At 49.9% G+C, this 17,773-nt stretch overlaps 1 protein-coding gene across 10 annotated transcripts in view; it reads right to left on the bottom strand.

Moving 5' to 3' along the window:
- Positions 1–17,773, bottom strand: part of B4GALT7 (beta-1,4-galactosyltransferase 7) — a 33,118-nt gene that overhangs the window by 11,658 nt on the left and 3,687 nt on the right. For 3 of the 10 annotated variants that reach the window (XM_059698157.1, XM_059698151.1, XM_059698159.1), the window contains 5 exons: positions 17,187–17,549; positions 13,270–13,495; positions 12,165–12,248; positions 11,798–11,902; positions 10,586–11,323 (listed from right to left, as the gene is read on the bottom strand). In XM_059698157.1, coding sequence (XP_059554140.1) covers positions 11,168–11,323; positions 11,798–11,902; positions 12,165–12,248; positions 13,270–13,495; positions 17,187–17,549 — 934 coding nt within the window. In that variant the 3' untranslated portion in view covers positions 10,586–11,167. Of the gene's footprint in view, positions 1–10,585; positions 11,324–11,797; positions 11,903–12,164; positions 12,249–13,269; positions 13,496–17,186; positions 17,550–17,773 lie in introns of those variants that run through there. The other 7 variants (XR_009453053.1, XM_059698152.1, XM_059698155.1 and 4 more) reach the window with 5 other exon arrangements.

Genomic DNA, 17,773 nt, shown 5'->3' on the forward strand with positions numbered 1-17,773 from the left:
CTGTGCCAGAAGGTGTGGAATGAAAACATTTGGTGTATTTGAAGAGAAACTGCTGTGGTCCTTCAGGAGATTGAAAAAGGCAAGTGGCCCCACCTCTTGCGCCTGGTTTCCCGGGATGGACGGAAAAAGACAAGTGGACTCTGCACTCATGATACTGCAGTCCTCTGGGTGGGTGTGGCTCCCAAAGGACTGGTGAAGCTGGCATAATGTGTAGAACTGTTGTCTTCTGAAGTTCATGCTGGCTAGTACAGATCTCCTGCAGGAGGGCTGCTGGCATCACCACAGAGCTGAACTGTGCTCGGAGAGCTGGAGCTCTATCCTGCATGGAGGGCGGGGGAGGCTTCCTGCCTCCTGCTTCCCTCCCTCCCTTCTCCTCTCCCTTTTTTCTCTTCTTCCTGGGAAATTTCACATGTAGGTAAAAATAGGAGGAAGAGAACAATGAGCCCCTTGTATCTACCAGCCAGCTACAGTGAGTATCTCCTGACCACTCTTGTTTAATCTCTATCCATCCCCTTCAACTCCCACCACTGGATTATTTTAGAGCGAATCTTAGACATTATAAGATTTTATCCATAAATATTTCAGGCTGTGTCAAAATGAGAAGCAGCATGCCATTATTTGAGATCAGAGAATAGCTATTTGGGAAGGAGAAATTTTTTGAAGCCCAAACACAATGCCATTATCACACTGAAAGAATAAAAGAATGTTACAAACTGCACAGGCCCAGCTGCCAGGCCTAGCTGCCTGTTTTATCTCAACTCCCTAGGCTTCCCCCACTAGAGATAGGAACAGAGGGAATGACGCCCTCCCCAAGGCTATTACAGGAGATAGCCCCAACAAAGGATGGGTTGAGTAAACCCAGCTTCAATCAACCTTGAGAGGAACAGGCTGTAAAACACCAGGAAGGAGTGCCTTATCCCTATCAAGCTCCTCTTACCCTCCTGCATGCAACCCCTCCCTGATGTGTGATTTTAGCATATAATTAGCTGAAAAACTCCTTGCTGGGGGCACAACTCCTCTGCTCTTGCGTGAGTACGGGTTGGGCCCCAGCGCGCTGGAATAAAGAATAAAGCCTCTTGCGTTTTGCATCAAGTGACGTCTCCTGCGGTTGATTGGGGTCGCCGTCGATCTGTGGGACAGAGTGAGGGTCCCGCTTGGGGGGCCTCACATTTGGGGGCTCGTCCGGGATTAGACGACCACCCCTCATCCGCGGAGCCGACCTTGGAGGTAAGAAGGGGTACCCCGAGTTGTTTGTCTCTGTCTTGTGTTTGTCTTAGGTGTCTTTGTTTGTTTGGTGTCTGTGTTCTTTTGTTTGATTTTGTGGACTCACTGGACGGACGCTATGGGACAGACTCAAACTACTCCTTTAAGCATTATGGTCATTTTAAAGTCAAGGGCTGGGTCAAACCTGCTTGCCAGCCTCAGGTGTGGTTTTCCAGAACTGCTGAGAACTTGGGACCTTGAAGCTTAAAAATGTTACTGATTGAGAAAAACTGTGTGTTGTAATAGCTAAATGCCTTTGCTGAATGAATGTCTGGTGAAAGTGTGCATGTGTGGAGGGAGGGGGCCTGCCCTCTCCTCTCCTTTGTGTGGCTCCAAAACTTTGGTCAGGCGGGTACCTGAGTGAAAATCTAGGAGGGAGAGCAGCTGAGGAAATGGTTAATACAGAAAAGAGGGGGGCCGTCGGCAGGGAAAGCAGACCAGAAGTTTTGTTGATTTTTACTTATCTGCTGGACTCAAGGCCGCAAGCTGCTAAGCTCAGTAAGTTTCTCTCTGCCCCGTTTTGTTCTCTTTAACCCTTTCAAGACTAAATTAGACGAATACAGTATACTTGAAATTGCATAAGGATGGAAGCACCTGGTCTTAGTAATCTAAGAAATACTGGCTGTTTACTTTATGGTAATCATTAAAGGATTGAGGTTTCTAAGAATAAGGAATTACTGAGTAGAAGGTCTGAGGCATGGTTATGCATTTTTTTAAGGACATAGAAAGAAGGTTTAAAGGATAATTTGAAAGTATGAAATTTAGAAAGGTTGTGTATGTGATAAGAAGGAGAAGAGAAATGTTGAAAGGAAATTAATCAAATGATACAGGCCAGTAGGTCAGAAAGAGTAAATAATTTACATTCTGCCTCCCTAAACAGAGGGTAAATAGTTATGCCAAAGTACTTAGGAAGAATGATAAAAGAAATCTAACAGTTACAAGGAAAATCAGAAGATGTTAAGGCAGGTCAGTGGCTTTTTCTCCTTATGTAATTCCTCCGAAATTTGGCAATGCTTAATAAGTCATGGCAATACATTTCTTTGCATAAATTCAATAAGACCAGTTTCCAGTAGTGGTTTTATTTAATGAAAACTTTGACTGGAGTATCATGTTTTAAAGAAACCTGTCTGACCTCTGAAGACTTGAAGCCAAAAAAAGGTGCCACAGGAAAAGCCTGGTATCCTGCTTGGGAGCCCTGAAGATGGCTGGCGCTGGAGCGTCAGGCCCATGCCCTACCATCACTGGCGGTTGGTAAGAGTAGAAGGGGAGCAATAAGGATGCCTCTGCATCCCTGCGAAACCCCCACACACTCTGGGCCGCAACGAGTAGGAGGGCTACTGAGATGGGCCTTAAAGCCTAGAGCGTGGGCTCAGGTGGAGTTGCTACAGGTGAGGGATTCACCTAACACAGCAGATACTGCAGGCAGGCCTGATGGCAGCTGGATGGCTTGGCTTCCTGGCCCTACGGGGCACATTAAGGTTCAACCATGAAATTCCAGCACAGGTAGTCAGTTACCATTCTTGTTGTATTTATGCAAACATCAGGCCAAATTGAATACAGTAGATAAATTGATCTTGATTTGGCTTTTTGATAGCCATAGAGGAGTTTTAAGGAGAAAAATCCTATTTCAACAGAGGTTATTAAAACTGAAATGTTTTCTTTCCCTCCCACCAGACCATTTGTTACAGTTTGTCTCTGCCAGGTCACAAGCCTACCTCCTTCTGTGCCCAGGCCTCATCGTCCCTCTGACAGATAGCAAGGATCTCTTGGCTCTGAGAGAAACTTCTGTCCCTCCTCAGCACGAAGCAGCTACAGAAGAGAATTCAACGCCCATTTTCCCTGAAAGAATTCAGAGCCAGGATCCTTGAGGTAATATAATAAGTAGTTAGAGAGACATAAGCAGAGCAAGGACGATGGGTCAACTGGCACTGACGCCCCAGAAGCAGGAGGGAACTAGGCTGCAGACAAAGCAGCCCAGGAGGCTGCCCTAAAACCAGTGGGGCCTTTACAGATTCTAGTGACTCTTCCAGACCCTGTACTACTCATCTCACCAGTTTACTCAAGTTCTTTCAGGTTTTACAGTCTACCCAGCAAGCAGACCAGAAGCACGTCCAAGATGATCTGCCTGTATCCGGTTCATCCCTTCCAACCTGGTGACACTGTTTGGGTAAAGAAATTTGCCACCCAAGGACTGAAAGGACCACCCCCACGGCGGTCAGGTCGACGGGATCCCGACGTGGCTTCATCACACCTGGCTTAAGACAGCCCAGGCAAAATAAAGAAGTCTAGGACTCAGTGGACCCTCATATCCACCCTTATGGGTCCTCTTATTATATTGCTTTTAATTCTTACTTTTGGGCCCTGTATCTTAAACCGACTGGTCACCTTTATCAGAGAAGGAATAAGTGCTGTGCAGGTACTAGTGCTCAGGCAGCAATACCAGTCTCTCCGCCAGAGAAATAGTTTCGAAGAGGAATGTCTAGAGACAGAAGTTCCATGATTAGAACTTACCAAAAAGCAAATGGGGGAATGAAAGAATAAAAGAATGTTACAAACTGCACAGGCCCAGCTGCCAGGCCTAGCTGCCTGTTTTATCTCAACTCCCTAGGCTTCCCCCACTAGAGATAGGAACAGAGGGAATGACGCCCTCCCCAAGGCTATTACAGGAGATAGCCCCAACAAAGGATGGGTTGAGTAAACCCAGCTTCAATCAACCTTGAGAGGAACAGGCTGTAAAACACCAGGAAGGAGTGCCTTATCCCTATCAAGCTCCTCTTACCCTCCTGCATGCAACCCCTCCCTGATGTGTGATTTTAGCATATAATTAGCTGAAAAACTCCTTGCTGGGGGCACAACTCCTCTGCTCTTGCGTGAGTACGGGTTGGGCCCCAGCGCGCTGGAATAAAGAATAAAGCCTCTTGCGTTTTGCATCAAGTGACGTCTCCTGCGGTTGATTGGGGTCGCCGTCGATCTGTGGGACAGAGTGAGGGTCCCTCTTGGGGGGCCTCACAACACCTTGCCATCTCCTAATACTCAATCCTTACTCATATTTTCCTGCTTTTATCAGGAATCTGTTCTAGTTGATTGGTTTGAATCAGGATCCACCTGAAGTCCACACGCTGCATTTGGTAGATGTGTCTTTAGATCGCTTTTAATCGACAGGGACCTTCTTGGGACTTTGTAAGCCTGGGAGAGCCTTAGATGATACAGAAAGAGGGTAGGGCTCCCTGCCTCCCAGGGTAATAGTAGAGTCCCTCCAGGTGCTGGTACTGTCCTCATTTAATTTGGAAAAAGAAGGGAGATTTCCATTTCTTGCATCCTGAGCATAGATAATCTCATTGAATTATCACAACAAACCCATAGGCAACAGTTATGCCTAATTTACAGATGAAGAACAAGGGAGGCTTTCCAAGTAAGTAGGAGTGACTATTTAATCAGAAAGTTTCACCTTGTTTCTCTTCAGCATTTCTGTTTGCCCTGGGACAAGAAACAGGGGCAGCTGCTACCACTGAGAGCACAGGGCCCTCCTGCTAGTCGATTCCATCTGGGGAACTGAGAATGAAAAGGAGGGCTAGTTACGAAGACAGCAGGCATAAATTGCACGTGTACTCGCCTGCATGAAATTCCCAGTTGCTCCACATCCTTACCAACACAGCATGATGTTGGCTTTTAATTTGTGCATTTTCATTACTCGTAACTACCACAGGTATCTATGGTCTTCTTTTTGTTCCCATTACAATTTTTTTATTAAAATACTTTATATGTCATAAATGTGACACATATACATGTACATATAAGGTATGAAAAAGAATAGAATGATTCCTTATATGTCAAACATCAGCTTAAGAAATAGAAAACTAAGAAAATCTTTAGGCCCCCTGTCGGCCTCTCCCCAAATGCACCCTGTCCTTCCTCACCCCCATGGTAACCCTGCCCTGAAATGTTTTTAAAATTTAATTTTATTGTTTAAAGACCCTGAATTTAAAAAAAATATATTTTTATTTATTTCAGAGAGGAAGAGACAGAAACATCAATGATGATAGAGAATCATCGATCAGCTGCCTCCTGCACACCCCACACTGGGAACTGAGCCTGCAACCTGGGAATCGTGATCTCCTGGTTCATACCACTGAGCCACCCGGCTGGGCTACTGCTTCTAATGCTCCACAGGGGGTTCTAGTGAGTGGCCAGGCTTAGAACCACTGGATGGCGAACCTGTAGATCCCAGATCACACTTGAATTTGTTCTCCTTAGACATAACTCATTTTCTTAATGTATTATTTAATTTAAAACTACATTTTGCTTTCGCCCAAGTCTTGTCATCAACTTTCCTTTGCCAGCAGGAAGCAGCAGAAAGAAAGGGGCCATATAGTAGGAAACAGAACCTGGAACAGTTAAGTGTTGGAACACAGCGCCAGTTCTCTGGAGGTATCCAGTGCCACGACAGAGCCCAGAAATTAAGCATTTCTTTCTCTGTTGTTGTAGGTGGATTCCCCCCCCCCCGCCCCCCTTTAATATATTTGTATTGATTTCAGAGAGGAAGGGAGAGGGAGAGATAGAGACATCAATGATGAGAGAGATCACTGATTGGCTGCCTCCTGCACGCCCCCTACTGGGGATCAAGTCCACAACCCAGGCATGTGCCCTTGACTGGAATGGAAGTGGGGGACCCTTCTGTCTGCAGGTTGACACTCTATCCACTGAGCCAAACCAGCTAGGGCTTTTGTGCTTTTTTATTTATTTTTTTATTTTTTTAAAATATATTTTATTGATTTTTTACAGAGAGGAAGGGAGAGAGATAGAGAGTCAGAAACATGGATGAGAGAAACATCGATCAGCTGCCTCCTGCACACCTCCCACTGGGGATATGCCCGCAACCCAGGCACATGCCCCTGACAGGAATCGAACCCGGGACCTTTCAGTCCGCAGGCCGACGCTCTATCCACTGAGCCAAACCGGTTTCGGCCTTTTGTGCTTTTTTAAAATCGAAAACACTACAACATTATAGGGAGCACAATCTGGCAAATAGCAATTAATTTTGTCAGTGAATTCAAGGCCAAGTCCCTCATGTGTAGATGTGGGAATGCCTGTGTCTTTCTGAGAGGCCCTCCAAGTCCTCAGCAAGCCCCAGTGCACTTTTAGGAGGGAATGGTTAAGTAATGAGGCAATATGACTCTCTGAATCACAGTAAAGATGGCGTCACTCACTGTTTTAAAGCCTGTAAATGGTAATAAAAGCTTTTACTTATTGGGTACTCCCTATGTGTCAGACACCATACACTACCAGATATGTACCATGCAAGGTAGGCAGGTATGAAAAGTTCTACCTTAGAGATGTGGAAACTGAGGCTCAGCGACTTGCCTGAGGTTGCAGTGAATTAGTGGTGGAGGTGGGATTACTACCTCCTCTGGCTGAGGCCAAAGTTCCAGTTCCACTACCCTGGCTGACCCAACCCCAGGAATTTCTCTTCTTCCAGATAAGTCTCATTGGCCCTTCAGTTTCTGCCTGCCCACATTCCTGCCTTGGCTTCATTTCTATGAAAAGCAACATGATTTCATTTTATGCTGAGCCTTCTGCAGCAGCAGAAAGTGAGAGGTGGATGTGACAATGTGTCAGGAAGTCTGTGTTTTCCCATTCTGGGCTGAGATTCTAGGCCACTGCACAGAAAGGGCAATTCTGCAGCCTCTGGTGTTGCCAGCTCTAAGGGTAAGAGAGAACATTCCCTGGGTGGGGCCACTACTCCTGAACCTCTTTCTCACTCCAATTTCTAGGGAGCAGAACAGACTCTCTCCTGAGTTGTAGCCCCCAGGACCGCGAGGCCTAAAGGCCCAGTGATGAGGATGTGGGGTGGGTCCTACAGCCGTGAGGGAGGAAAAGTCACCCCAGGAAGCAGGTCAGCCCCCAAAGCACTTTGGACTTCCCATCCCCTTAAAATTCAGAATTTCCACAGCGTGTGCCCCTGGCTTCAGGTCCACAGGAAATGAGCATCTCTGAGTCTAGGCCTCTCCTGTTCTGGCAAAGGGCTTTCAGTGAGTGCTCGGAGGGAAGGAAACTGCTGCTCGGTGCTCATCAGGAAAAGGGAAGCAGGGCCGCCCACAGCATGTGCTGCTCTTCAGGGGACTGCGTGGATTGTTCTAAAAAAGGAAATTGGTGCAAATGAGCTTAAATGAAGCAGAATTAAAGCTGGCAGGTAGTGTAGCAGCTGCTGGCAGACAGGTAAACAAGATGGAAAGGGCAAGTGAACAAAGAAGATGAAGTCAGGTGTGGGGAAGAGGTGGCCCTGGGTCTTCAGGACAGGACAGGAGAGCAAAACATCAGCCTTAGGGCAGAGAAGGCCTGGCCAACAGCAGCTGGTGCTGTGGGCTGCAACCTGCCACCTGGGGATTTCAATTCAATCAATTCCATTAAAACTGGGTGCCTATGAGGCAGCAGGCCCAGTGCTAGGTACTGGGGACATAGCAATGAACAAGACACACAGGTCCTGAGCTCAGGGGGCTGAAGTTCTAGAGAGATGAAGGAACAGGGGAGAGTAAATAAGTAAGATTTCAGTTAATGATGACAGCTGTGAGGGCAATAAAAAGGGATGATGTATGCGTGAGTTTGTGTGTGAACTCTTAAGAATGGGTAGTCAGGAAGGCCTCTATGAAGGAACGGACAAGGGGACACTCGGGGTAATCATTAAGGAAAAACATCTCCTACATCCCTTCCTTGGGAAGGAAATACTCGGTGCTGCACTATCAGACAACAAATAGTTACCTTTTCCATTTACTTCTTTCTGGTCCAATATCATAGCCTGAGGAGTCCTCAACTCAACCTTACTTGTGGGCGAGGGGGCATAGCTCAGACAGACGCAGTAGCAGAGGAAATTCTCAACTGTCAGCCTGAAGGGAAGGGCAAGATTCTATCATCAGCTGAGCAATTGCTATGCTCCTCATATATCTTATCTTAAAAAATTGTTTTTCCTTTGGGAATATTTGAGATCTACAAAAAAATTATGAAGATATTACAGAAAATTCCTGTATAGCCTTTACCCGGCTCCCCCTATGGTTAATATCTTACCTAACCATAGTGCATTGGTCAAAACTAAGAAATTGACAGTGGTGTCCTAGCAGGATAGCTCAGTTGATTAGAGTGTTGTCTCAATACATTAAAGTTGTGGGTTCAGAAAGGTCTCTCCCTGCTCAAAAATTTCCCTGTGCTTGAAAACACTGAACCCAGAGAATACAGTATAGGTTGCTCAATGTGGCATACACAGATCCTCATGGTCCACCCAACCTTCCCTCTGCTGCCACCCCCCCGCCCCACACACACACACACTCTTCTGCACTGTATTGGCAAACCAGGGATGCCCAGAGCTCCTTCCAGATCCCTGAACATAACATGCTCTCTTCATCTCTCTACCTTGCACATGCTGATCCCTCCAGAACTCTTCCTATCTGACAGCAAACTGACTCCACCAGCAAGCCCAAGCCTCCTGGAGACCTTCCCCAAGCACCTTGTACATTCCTCAGGCACAGTGCCACGCTCTTGGTCCCACTGATGCTCCAAGGGACCTACCCAGCAGCCAAATCCCCATCTTAATCCAGCAGAGGAAGCATGGGGCAGATACTTTGTATCTCACCCATGGCCCTAGTTTCCTCTCAGAGGTGGGAGGGACATCAAACCATGTTGGCTAGCCCTCCCCATGGGAGGGCTAGAGAGAGGAGGAATAGTCTGGAGGATAAGGAACATCCGTGCATGGGACCAGCTGTGCAGGCCAGGAGTGAAGGAATCTGCTCTAAGGCCAAGTTCCACTAGGTGCCAACTCTTTTACCTTGGGCAAGCTACTTAGCTCTCTGTGCTCCACCATCCTCAGCTACAAGACAGATTAATCAATAAGACCTAGCATGTTGTACTCAGTGAATGCTCAGCAGGTGCCAGTTCATCCTGGATTCATTTCATCCATATCTGGCCAGCGAGACAGGGATGTTAGCTCTACTCCACAGAGGAGGCAACCAAGGCACTAGGAAGCAGTAGAGCTGCCTGCTTCTTCCCCCTGCAAACCATTGCTCAGCTCTCTCCCACTCTCCTGGAGGTGGCAGCAGCAGCCATAGCGGAGTGTGCGGCCCCAGGTCGGAGTTGTGCCCCAGCCCAGGCTGAGTGAGCTGATCCTGCTTTTCTTCTGCTCATTCTACATCCTTGGTGCAGGTATAAAGGAACACCCACATTTTGTGAGGTCTTGCTATGTGCCAGATGAGTACAGAGCTGAGGGCTATGATACCACATCCATTCCCACCAGCTCCAAGAGGCTGGAGTTTTGCCTCCACATTACTTAAGTCCAGGATGATTTAGCCATGGTTGCCCGGGAGACTGGCATACAGAAAACACACTATTCCCCTCTCCTGGACCTCAAGTTGAGTAAGTCCTGCTCACCACCCTTGCACTGTAATTGCAGCCTGCGTGCCCCTCACTGTGGGGCTGAATCACTGGGTAAGACCAATTTAGGATCACAAAGACCCTCTGTTATCCACGTGAACAGTTATATGGAGCCTGAAGCTTCACTCTGCTCATTTTGGCTCAAGTCTCTTGGCTTATGCTTAGGTTGTAGAGTGCACAACCCACACAACTGCACACAGCAGCTCAGAGTCTTTTTGGAGCAGAGCTATTGAATCCACCCTCCTGAACTGTAGGACCTCAATCTCTTCCTCCAGCATTCCAGGTGTCCTACTTGTTAAACTAGCCTAACTGTCCCAGTCCCCTAGGACTTCTGCCGCCAATCTTTGGCAATCAAATGCCTTAAAGAAGTGATCTACTTTGCAGGGCCCGTGGCCTCCCACTCTCTCATTGGCCCCAGGCTTCCCTGCAAGATCACTCCCCAATTCCACAGTCCCCTCAGCTCCCCTCCTTCACCTCTCCTTGGCATTAGGTGATCGCTTGTGCTGTGGGAACACCCCAGGGATTCTCCCACTTCTCATCTTCTTCCTCTGGCGTCAGAAACATGGCCCTCACTCCCTCAAGCCATGACTGAGCCACTGCCGACACATCCTGCCTGCCCTGAGTCCAGTCCTCTGGATCGGTCCATCTTAGTGAGGCAGGTGAAGTCCCCTTCCCAGAGTCAGAGCTCACTAGAGCCTGGCGGTGGTCACACTGCCCCGAAAGAAGGCCTAGAGGGCTCTGGGCGGTAGCAGGAACCTTGTGTCTTTGGCTTCTCTCCCCCCTGAGCTTCCCCTGGTCTGGCCATCCCCGGCCCTAACCCAACTCCTTGCCGGCTTATAACAAAGAGAGATGTCAGCCACAGTGACAAACTGGTGGTTCACAACACATTTTGTTTGGACTGCCATACTTTTTAAAAGTTTCAATTAGTTGCTATCATTTAATAATTAACCAATTTCACTTAAGAATCCAGACTTCTAGTTTCTTTTGAAAAATCAGAAGATCTGACAACACAGGCCCACATTCCTACATGGTGACAACCAGCTAGAGCTGCTCTCAGTTGTTCCCTTTCTGTGGGGCTTGCTCTCTGGTTTCTGCACTTTAAGCCTCCCAATGGCCCTAGCCACTCATATCAGCAGCCTGGCCTCTAAACCATATCTCTGCATGAGGCGGTCCTGGAGGAAGGAACAAAAGCCCTCAGGTCTCAGCATGCAAAGGAGGGCAGAGCAGGGCAAGCAGAGGCAGGGCGGAGAGTCCCGGGTGGGAGCCACATCCCAGCCTCTCTCCATCACTGTTTATTGCTAGCAGCATCCCAGGCACCCTGTGTGTCTTGTCCTGGCTCAAGCCTGCCTCTGGGGGCCAGGCTGCTGCAAACACGTAGCCTGCAGACCACTCCACATCCTACTGGAGCTGGGCCCAGGGCCTGAGGCTTTGTCCAGGGCCTGAATAGCAGTGTGGCCTGTAGGCACAAGCCTCCTTACTGTCCACCAACTCAGCCAAATGTGCACCAGGGGGTAGCAGCCTTGTCACAGTCCAACATGATGTTGAGAACAGTGCACGGGGCCCCACCCACAGACAGGGCTGTACGAGCATCCACACGGTACTTCACAGTGTTCAGACCTCCCTCCCGGTCCACCTTGAATTGTTCCTGGGAAGGAAAAGGGGAGAGAGCACATACTCAGGGCTTTGTGGGTGCCAGCTGTATATCGATGCCGATGACCTCATCATCAGAGGTTCTGTGACCCCACTGAAGAGAGGCTCGCCCACAGCTGTATGCCCCAGTAAGCAGGAGAGCAGGGGTTTTCAGTTGACTAGTATGGCTCCTAGAGAAGAGCTGTTTGAGGGATGGGAACTCTTGGGTTGCAGGTCTGCCTGGGATTCTGGCACCTTCAGCTGAGTCCCCTCCACCCAGCCTGCGTGGGGGTCATCTGACCCAGGTCCCAGGTCCCATAGCAACCACCAACCAGGGAAGGGTACCCAAACAAAATGCCATCGACTGAGCTGGGCCAAAAAGGAGTGGGTAGGGCCATTTGAACCCACGTAGAACTTGGTGAAATGCTTGGGCCTGCTGGCTCCCCCATGTCATCGCCTATCCATGCCTGATCAGGGAACCAGTCAGCACCTGTTTTTGAGCTGCAATGCGCTTCTGGTCCCTCTTCCGCCAGGCTGGGTCATGCAGGTGGCGAAATGTCTTGTATCCAGTTGTGATGCCCGAGGGGCGGAATAGCTGAGGAGGCCAAAGGAAGTTGGGTTAGGCTGCCCCTCCTGGAGCCCTGGCCCTCGCCACTAGTCCTCTGGGGTCCCATTGCCTGCCACAGGCCACAGGCCACAGGCAAGGGCCTGTATTCCCATTATGCAGAAGAGGTGTGCTAAGTTGGGGGCAGGACTAGGATTAGAACCAGCTGAGGATCTCCAAGCTGAGGGCAGAGAAGGGAGCCTCGGGGTGGCCACGATGGCTGAGGTGGTGGTAGGGGACCTGGGGGTGTTACCTGGAGCCCAGCTCCTTTGATGCGCCGGTAGAATTCATCGTCCTCACGGCCCCAGCCCCAGAAGCGGTTGGACATCCCGTTGCACTAACACAGAGACAGACAGCATCACCTGCCTCATCCGCCCAGTGTGCTCTTTGGTCTCTTACCTCTCAGAAGTACCCAGCCTCCTTTCCTCCTCCCCTGGAAGTTTGCAGCGGACACCGATGCTCACAGTTCCCACAACCTCTGCAGTATTGGGGGGACAGTCAGCACATCCCAGCCCCTGTGCCTGGAACTTGTATGAGATGATTTGTTTCCCCAAAATATCTGACCGGCAGGAGGGCACCTCTCTGGGTGGCTGGTAAAGGGCAGAAGTACCAATTCCTGCTTGCCCCTCCCCATTTCTTCTGGGCTCAGCCCTGGCTTCTTCCTCTGTATGGGAGAGGAACAGTTGGGCTCTGTGGCAGATACCAATTTTCGCTACCAGATTAGGGACTTCATTTACATAAAGTTGGCTTTAGTCTTGTGAGGAGCAGGAGACTCAGGTCTAAACTACTCAGTTCTTCTCCTCTCCCCGCTCCCCCCCTACCCGCCCCCCGCCACAGTGACTAACTCAGGGATGGGCCCAGGACACAAGTCAGGCCAATCAAGAGCCTGTGCGGTGTGGCTCGGGAACTCCTGTCTGGCTGTTGGAGAGGGAGCTCCCCCTTCCAGTGGACTTGGGCCTAGACAGGTACAGATTGCAACCACAACCACCACCCCTCACCCTGAGTATCTGGAAAGAAATCCTGCCTAAAGAAGGCAGAATGAGGAGAGAGAAATGGTGCCCTAGTGACACTGTCTGAGTGGCTGGGCAAGCCACACAGGAAGCAACACCCTCCTCTCAGCCCCAACCAGACTTATCCATTTTAAGACCCAATGAACACAACTTTTATGAAGCCAACTTTCACGGGCTTTCTGTGCTGCGCCTGAATCCACCCTAACTGACCTGCTTGCTCCTGCTCTTCTCTCCTGTCTCTGGCTGCTCCTGGGTTCCCTGCTGCGCCCCAGAACTGCCCTCCTCCTGTCAGTGCCCCCACCCAGTGGGAGCTCCCTGGCTCAGCAGAACAGGCTGGCTGGGCCTCACCAGCTGGTAGTGCTGCTTGGAGAGCAGCAGGATGCCGCCGACATAGGTCTTGTAGTGGTAGAGCGGGTGGAACTCTGGGGAGGCCACGTGGAAGGGCCCTGCCTCAGGGAAGCCATAGTCCAGCTCCTCGTTGAGAGGGAGCAGGTCCACGTCGTGCATGGCGATGTAGTCTGTGCTGTTGCTGCTCTCCAGGAATCCCACATTGATGAGTGCCGCCCGGTTGAACCTGTACAGAACGGCCAAGGCTGGGCAGGGTACGGGCAGCGAGCTGGCTCTCCCCCAGACTCTGAAGGAGAGCCCGTCCTCTACACCACCCACCCTGGGGCCTATGCTGCCCTCCAGGCCGACACTGATTTCACTGTGGAGCTATCCAGCTTCACGTCTGCTCCTCCATTCATTGCCCAAATGTTTACTGAGCACCTACTATGTGCCAGAAACTGTTGAGAGCATAGGATTTAACAGTGAGAAATCAAAGCCCTGCCCTCAAGGAGTTGATATTTGAATAACAGGAGACAAAAAAATAAACAAATAAATACTTAAAAAGCCAGATAGTGCTGTAGAGAAAAGTAAAGCAGGAGGTCAAAGCATGAGGCAGTTGTTCTTTAAGACAGGTGGTCAGGGTAACAGGGTGAAGGGTGAGTAGAAACCTGAAGGCTGGAGGGAATGAGCCCTATGGAAATCAGGGGAAGGGGGCTCTGAGCAGAGGAGAGAGTGCCTAGCAAGGCCTAGGCACCAATGTGGCCAGGCAGTGAGTGAGTGGGGCATAGAGGATGAGGTCAGAAGGTGACAGGCCCCTGATGGGCTTAGGCTTTGGCCGTGAAGAGGTGGGGAGCCACTGGACGGCTTAGAGCAGAGGCAGGACACACTGTGACTTAGGGTGCAACAGGATCACTCTAGTTGGGGTGTTGAGAAGAGACTGGAGGACCGAGGTGGAAGCATACAGGTGAGTTGAGAGGCCATTACAATAATTTAGGCAAAAGATGATGGTGATTTAGCTCAGGGAGGTGGCAGTGAAGACGGTGAGAAGTGGGCAGATTCTAGATGGATTCTGCTGACAAACTGGATGTCTCATGTGAGACAGAAAGAAAAGTGGAGAATGATTCCAAGGCTTTTTGGGCTGAGTAACTGGAAGCATGGAGTTGGCATTTCCTGGTCGGGGAGGAGGCAGGAGAAGCTGGCCTGCCAGGTGGGATATCAGGAATTCAGCTTTGATCAAGTTAAGCTTGAGGTGCTTCCGAGACCAGCAAATGGAGAGCTGCGCAACTAGATGGATGTGCAGGTCTGGAGTTCAGGAGAGAAGTCTGGGCTGGGAGTATAGCCTCTGGAGTCGCCAGAGTAGAGATGGGATCTAATGCTCTGAGCCGGGATGAGATCCCCCAGGGAGTGACTGTAGCCAGCAAGGAGACACTCAGGAGCACTGAGACCGAGAGACCAGGGAGCTGAGGCAGAACCTGGAAAGAAGGAGGGGAGGGCAGCCAGTGAGAAAGGAGGAGACTCAAAGAGGGCTGCCCCGGAAGTCAGACAGAGGTGTTTGAGGAAGGAAGAAGTAATCCATTTGGCAAATGCTGCCGAGAAGTCTACAGGATGAAGGATGATTAACAAGGTTCATTGGTGATGTCAGTGAAAGCTGTTTTAGCCGTGAGGGGATAAGTGGGAGGAGTTTTGCTATAAAGGGGAGCAGAGAAATGAGGTGATAGCTGTGGGAGATGTGCAATTTTGTATGCTGATGCAAATGACCCAGAAAGGAAGAAAAACTTGATCATGTAGGACAGAAAAGGGCCCAGAGCTGGAGTGATGTCCTTGAGTAGGAGACGAGAAAGGGAGCTAGTGCCAGTGGAAGAGCTGGCCCCAGCAGAGCTGGGACAAGGCATCAAAAGCAACCATGCACAGAAGCTGGTCCACAGGGCCAGGGGTTGGGGACTTGCACAAGTTTTCTTCCAGTTGGTTCTGTTTTCTCAAAAAGAAAGCAAAGTTGGGGGGAGGATGGGGGAGGAGAGGGGAAAGGCAGAAGACTAGAGGAATTCGAGGCTTTCAGGCAGGGCTGAGGAGCTTCCTGGGCCAGGGCTCAATGTCTCCAGTCACATCAGCTGCCCAGGAGCAGGTGTAAATGAAACAGTCAGGTTTCACCAGGCAGAAGTTGTGCCAGGCAGAAAGGGGCAGGAGAATTGAGATATGTGCAGGGGAGTGATTTTAACAATGAGCCATGGAATCCAAGTTAGGTCAGGAGAAAGTGAGGACAAGGAGAGTGGACAGTGAAAATTGGGAGCATCGGCAGGCTCTCCTGGAGCACACTCACCTTTCTTCCCTCTCAGGTGTGCATCTTTACTTTTCTCTCCTAAACTCTAAGAATCCCATGAGACTTGCAACCAGAGGAGCAATGGCGGCGGCAGCTCATCCCTGGCTTACACCCTGAACCATCTCCAAGGCCCCCTTCTCTCTAACTTTTCAGTGAGATAACCAACCTCGCCTTGGCTCACTTCTTTCCTATATGTTTCTAGAGAGCCAAGCAGATCACCACCAAGGCTATCTCCTGTGGCTTCTCCTGTCCTAGACTTCAGTGAGCAAAAAACAGCCTGCCTTGGCCCACTTCTTTCACTGTAACTTTTTTTGCTGTTAATCCTCACCAGAGGATATTTTTTCCATTGATTCCTAGAGAGAGTGGAAGGGGAGAGAGAGACACACATTGATTGGTTGCCTCCTATCTGTGCTCCGACTGGGACCAGGGATTGAACCTGCAATTGTGGTACGTGCCTCTGACCTTGAATTGAACCCAAGACCTTCGGTCTGCAGGCTGACACCCTAACCACTGAGAAAAGCTGGCCAGGACTTTCACTGTGACTTTACTTTTCAGTGAATTTACTCAGCCCAGCGTGGCCCACTTCTGTCCTATAACGGTTCTAGAGAGCCAAAGCAGAGCACTTCGTTGGGTCTCTCTCTCTCTCTCTCTCTCTCTCTCTCTCTCTCTCTCTCTCTCTCTCTCTCTCTCTCTCTCCTGTTGTTTCCTCTACCCTAAGCCCTTCCTTTGTTTCACTGTCCCCCGCTTTAATAAAGGTATTCTCAAAATAAAAAAAGAAAATTGGGGGTTGTGGGCACATGGTCCTACATACAGATTTTGTAAATTAGTAATCCACACATGTAACCTACATGTTCATGTAGACTAATGTCACCCCAGTAAAATAGAAAGAAAGAAAGAAAGAAAGAAAGAAAGAAAGAAAGAAAGAAAGAAAGAAAGAAAAAAAGAAAGAAAGAAAGAAAGAAAGAAAGAAAGAAAGAAAGAAAGAAAGAAAGAAAGAAAGAAAGAAAGAAAGAAAGGAAATTGGGAGCATCCTGGACTACAGGGCCTGGTGGTGTCCAGGAACTGTAGGGAGTCTCCAGAGGGAGGGAATTGGAAGGAAAGGTGGGATAGAGTGTGAGATGCTTCGATTGTGATTATGGAGAAAAGATTTTGGTAAGTGCAAAGATTTCAGGATAATGCCAGACTGTGAACAACTTTAAAGCCATTGTATTGACACTCCCTTCGTCTAATCCTTACCACCAATCCCCTGGCAAGCCCTGTCTGTCTTCCTCCATTCCTTCTACATGCTGGCCAAGTCCCCATCATCTCAGACAACTGCAGTGACCACCCACAGCTCTCCCTGCTCCTCCTCTTGTCCTGGTATAATCTACTCCATGTACAGCACTCCCATTTGAAAATGGAAATCAGATCAGGGCCTTCCCAGCCCCAAACTTTCCCCAAAGATTTCTGTCACCCCCAGTGAGAAGGGTCCCACCTCCCTCCCTCCTGCCACTGCCCAGGTGCCCTTCACAGGTCTGAGGCCCACCAGCATTGGGCTGCTGCCAGGAAAGGGAGCAGGCCCTGAAAGGTCTGGACGAGGTGAGGCCCCTGGAGAGGGGGAGCAGGTTCAGGTAGTCCCTACCTGAAATGATCCACCTGGTTGAGCACGTAGATGTGGTGTGGGATCTTCTTCCTGATCAGGAAGCGATGCATGTGGGGCACAAAGACCAGGAGCTCCTCAAAGCGTTCTCGGAAGGGCACCAGCACTGCCAGGCGGTGAGGGCCCCATGATGGATCTTCTTCCCAGTGCTCAGGGGGCGGCTCTGGGGGGCAGGCCCGGGGTGGACCTGGGGTCTCCTGCCCTTGTCCCTTGGATGCCCAGGCCATGTCACCAGAGCAGCTGAGCTGCAGCCAGAGCAGGGAGAGGAAGCCCAGTAAGAGACAGGCAACGAAGAGGTGGAAGACGGAGCATTTCCGGGGAAGGCTGCTGGGAAGCAGCCTGGACCTGGGACAAGAGCAGGGATGGTCAGAAGGGCAGGTCTGGTCTGGGATTCTGTCACAGACCCCTTCTCTGGCTTCCCCACAAATAGGGCTGGTCTGCCTAAGCACCTGTGAATTAGTGCAGAAGCAACTTTAATGCTTTTGTTCATGCTGTTAGCATGTGTCACAATACAGCCCATGCCCCCACCTCCAGAAAGCCCTCCGACCACTCCTGGGTCGCAGAGCTGC

This window comes from Myotis daubentonii, chromosome 5, assembly GCF_963259705.1.
Source record: "Myotis daubentonii chromosome 5, mMyoDau2.1, whole genome shotgun sequence".
Lineage (NCBI taxonomy): Eukaryota > Metazoa > Chordata > Mammalia > Chiroptera > Vespertilionidae > Myotis > Myotis daubentonii.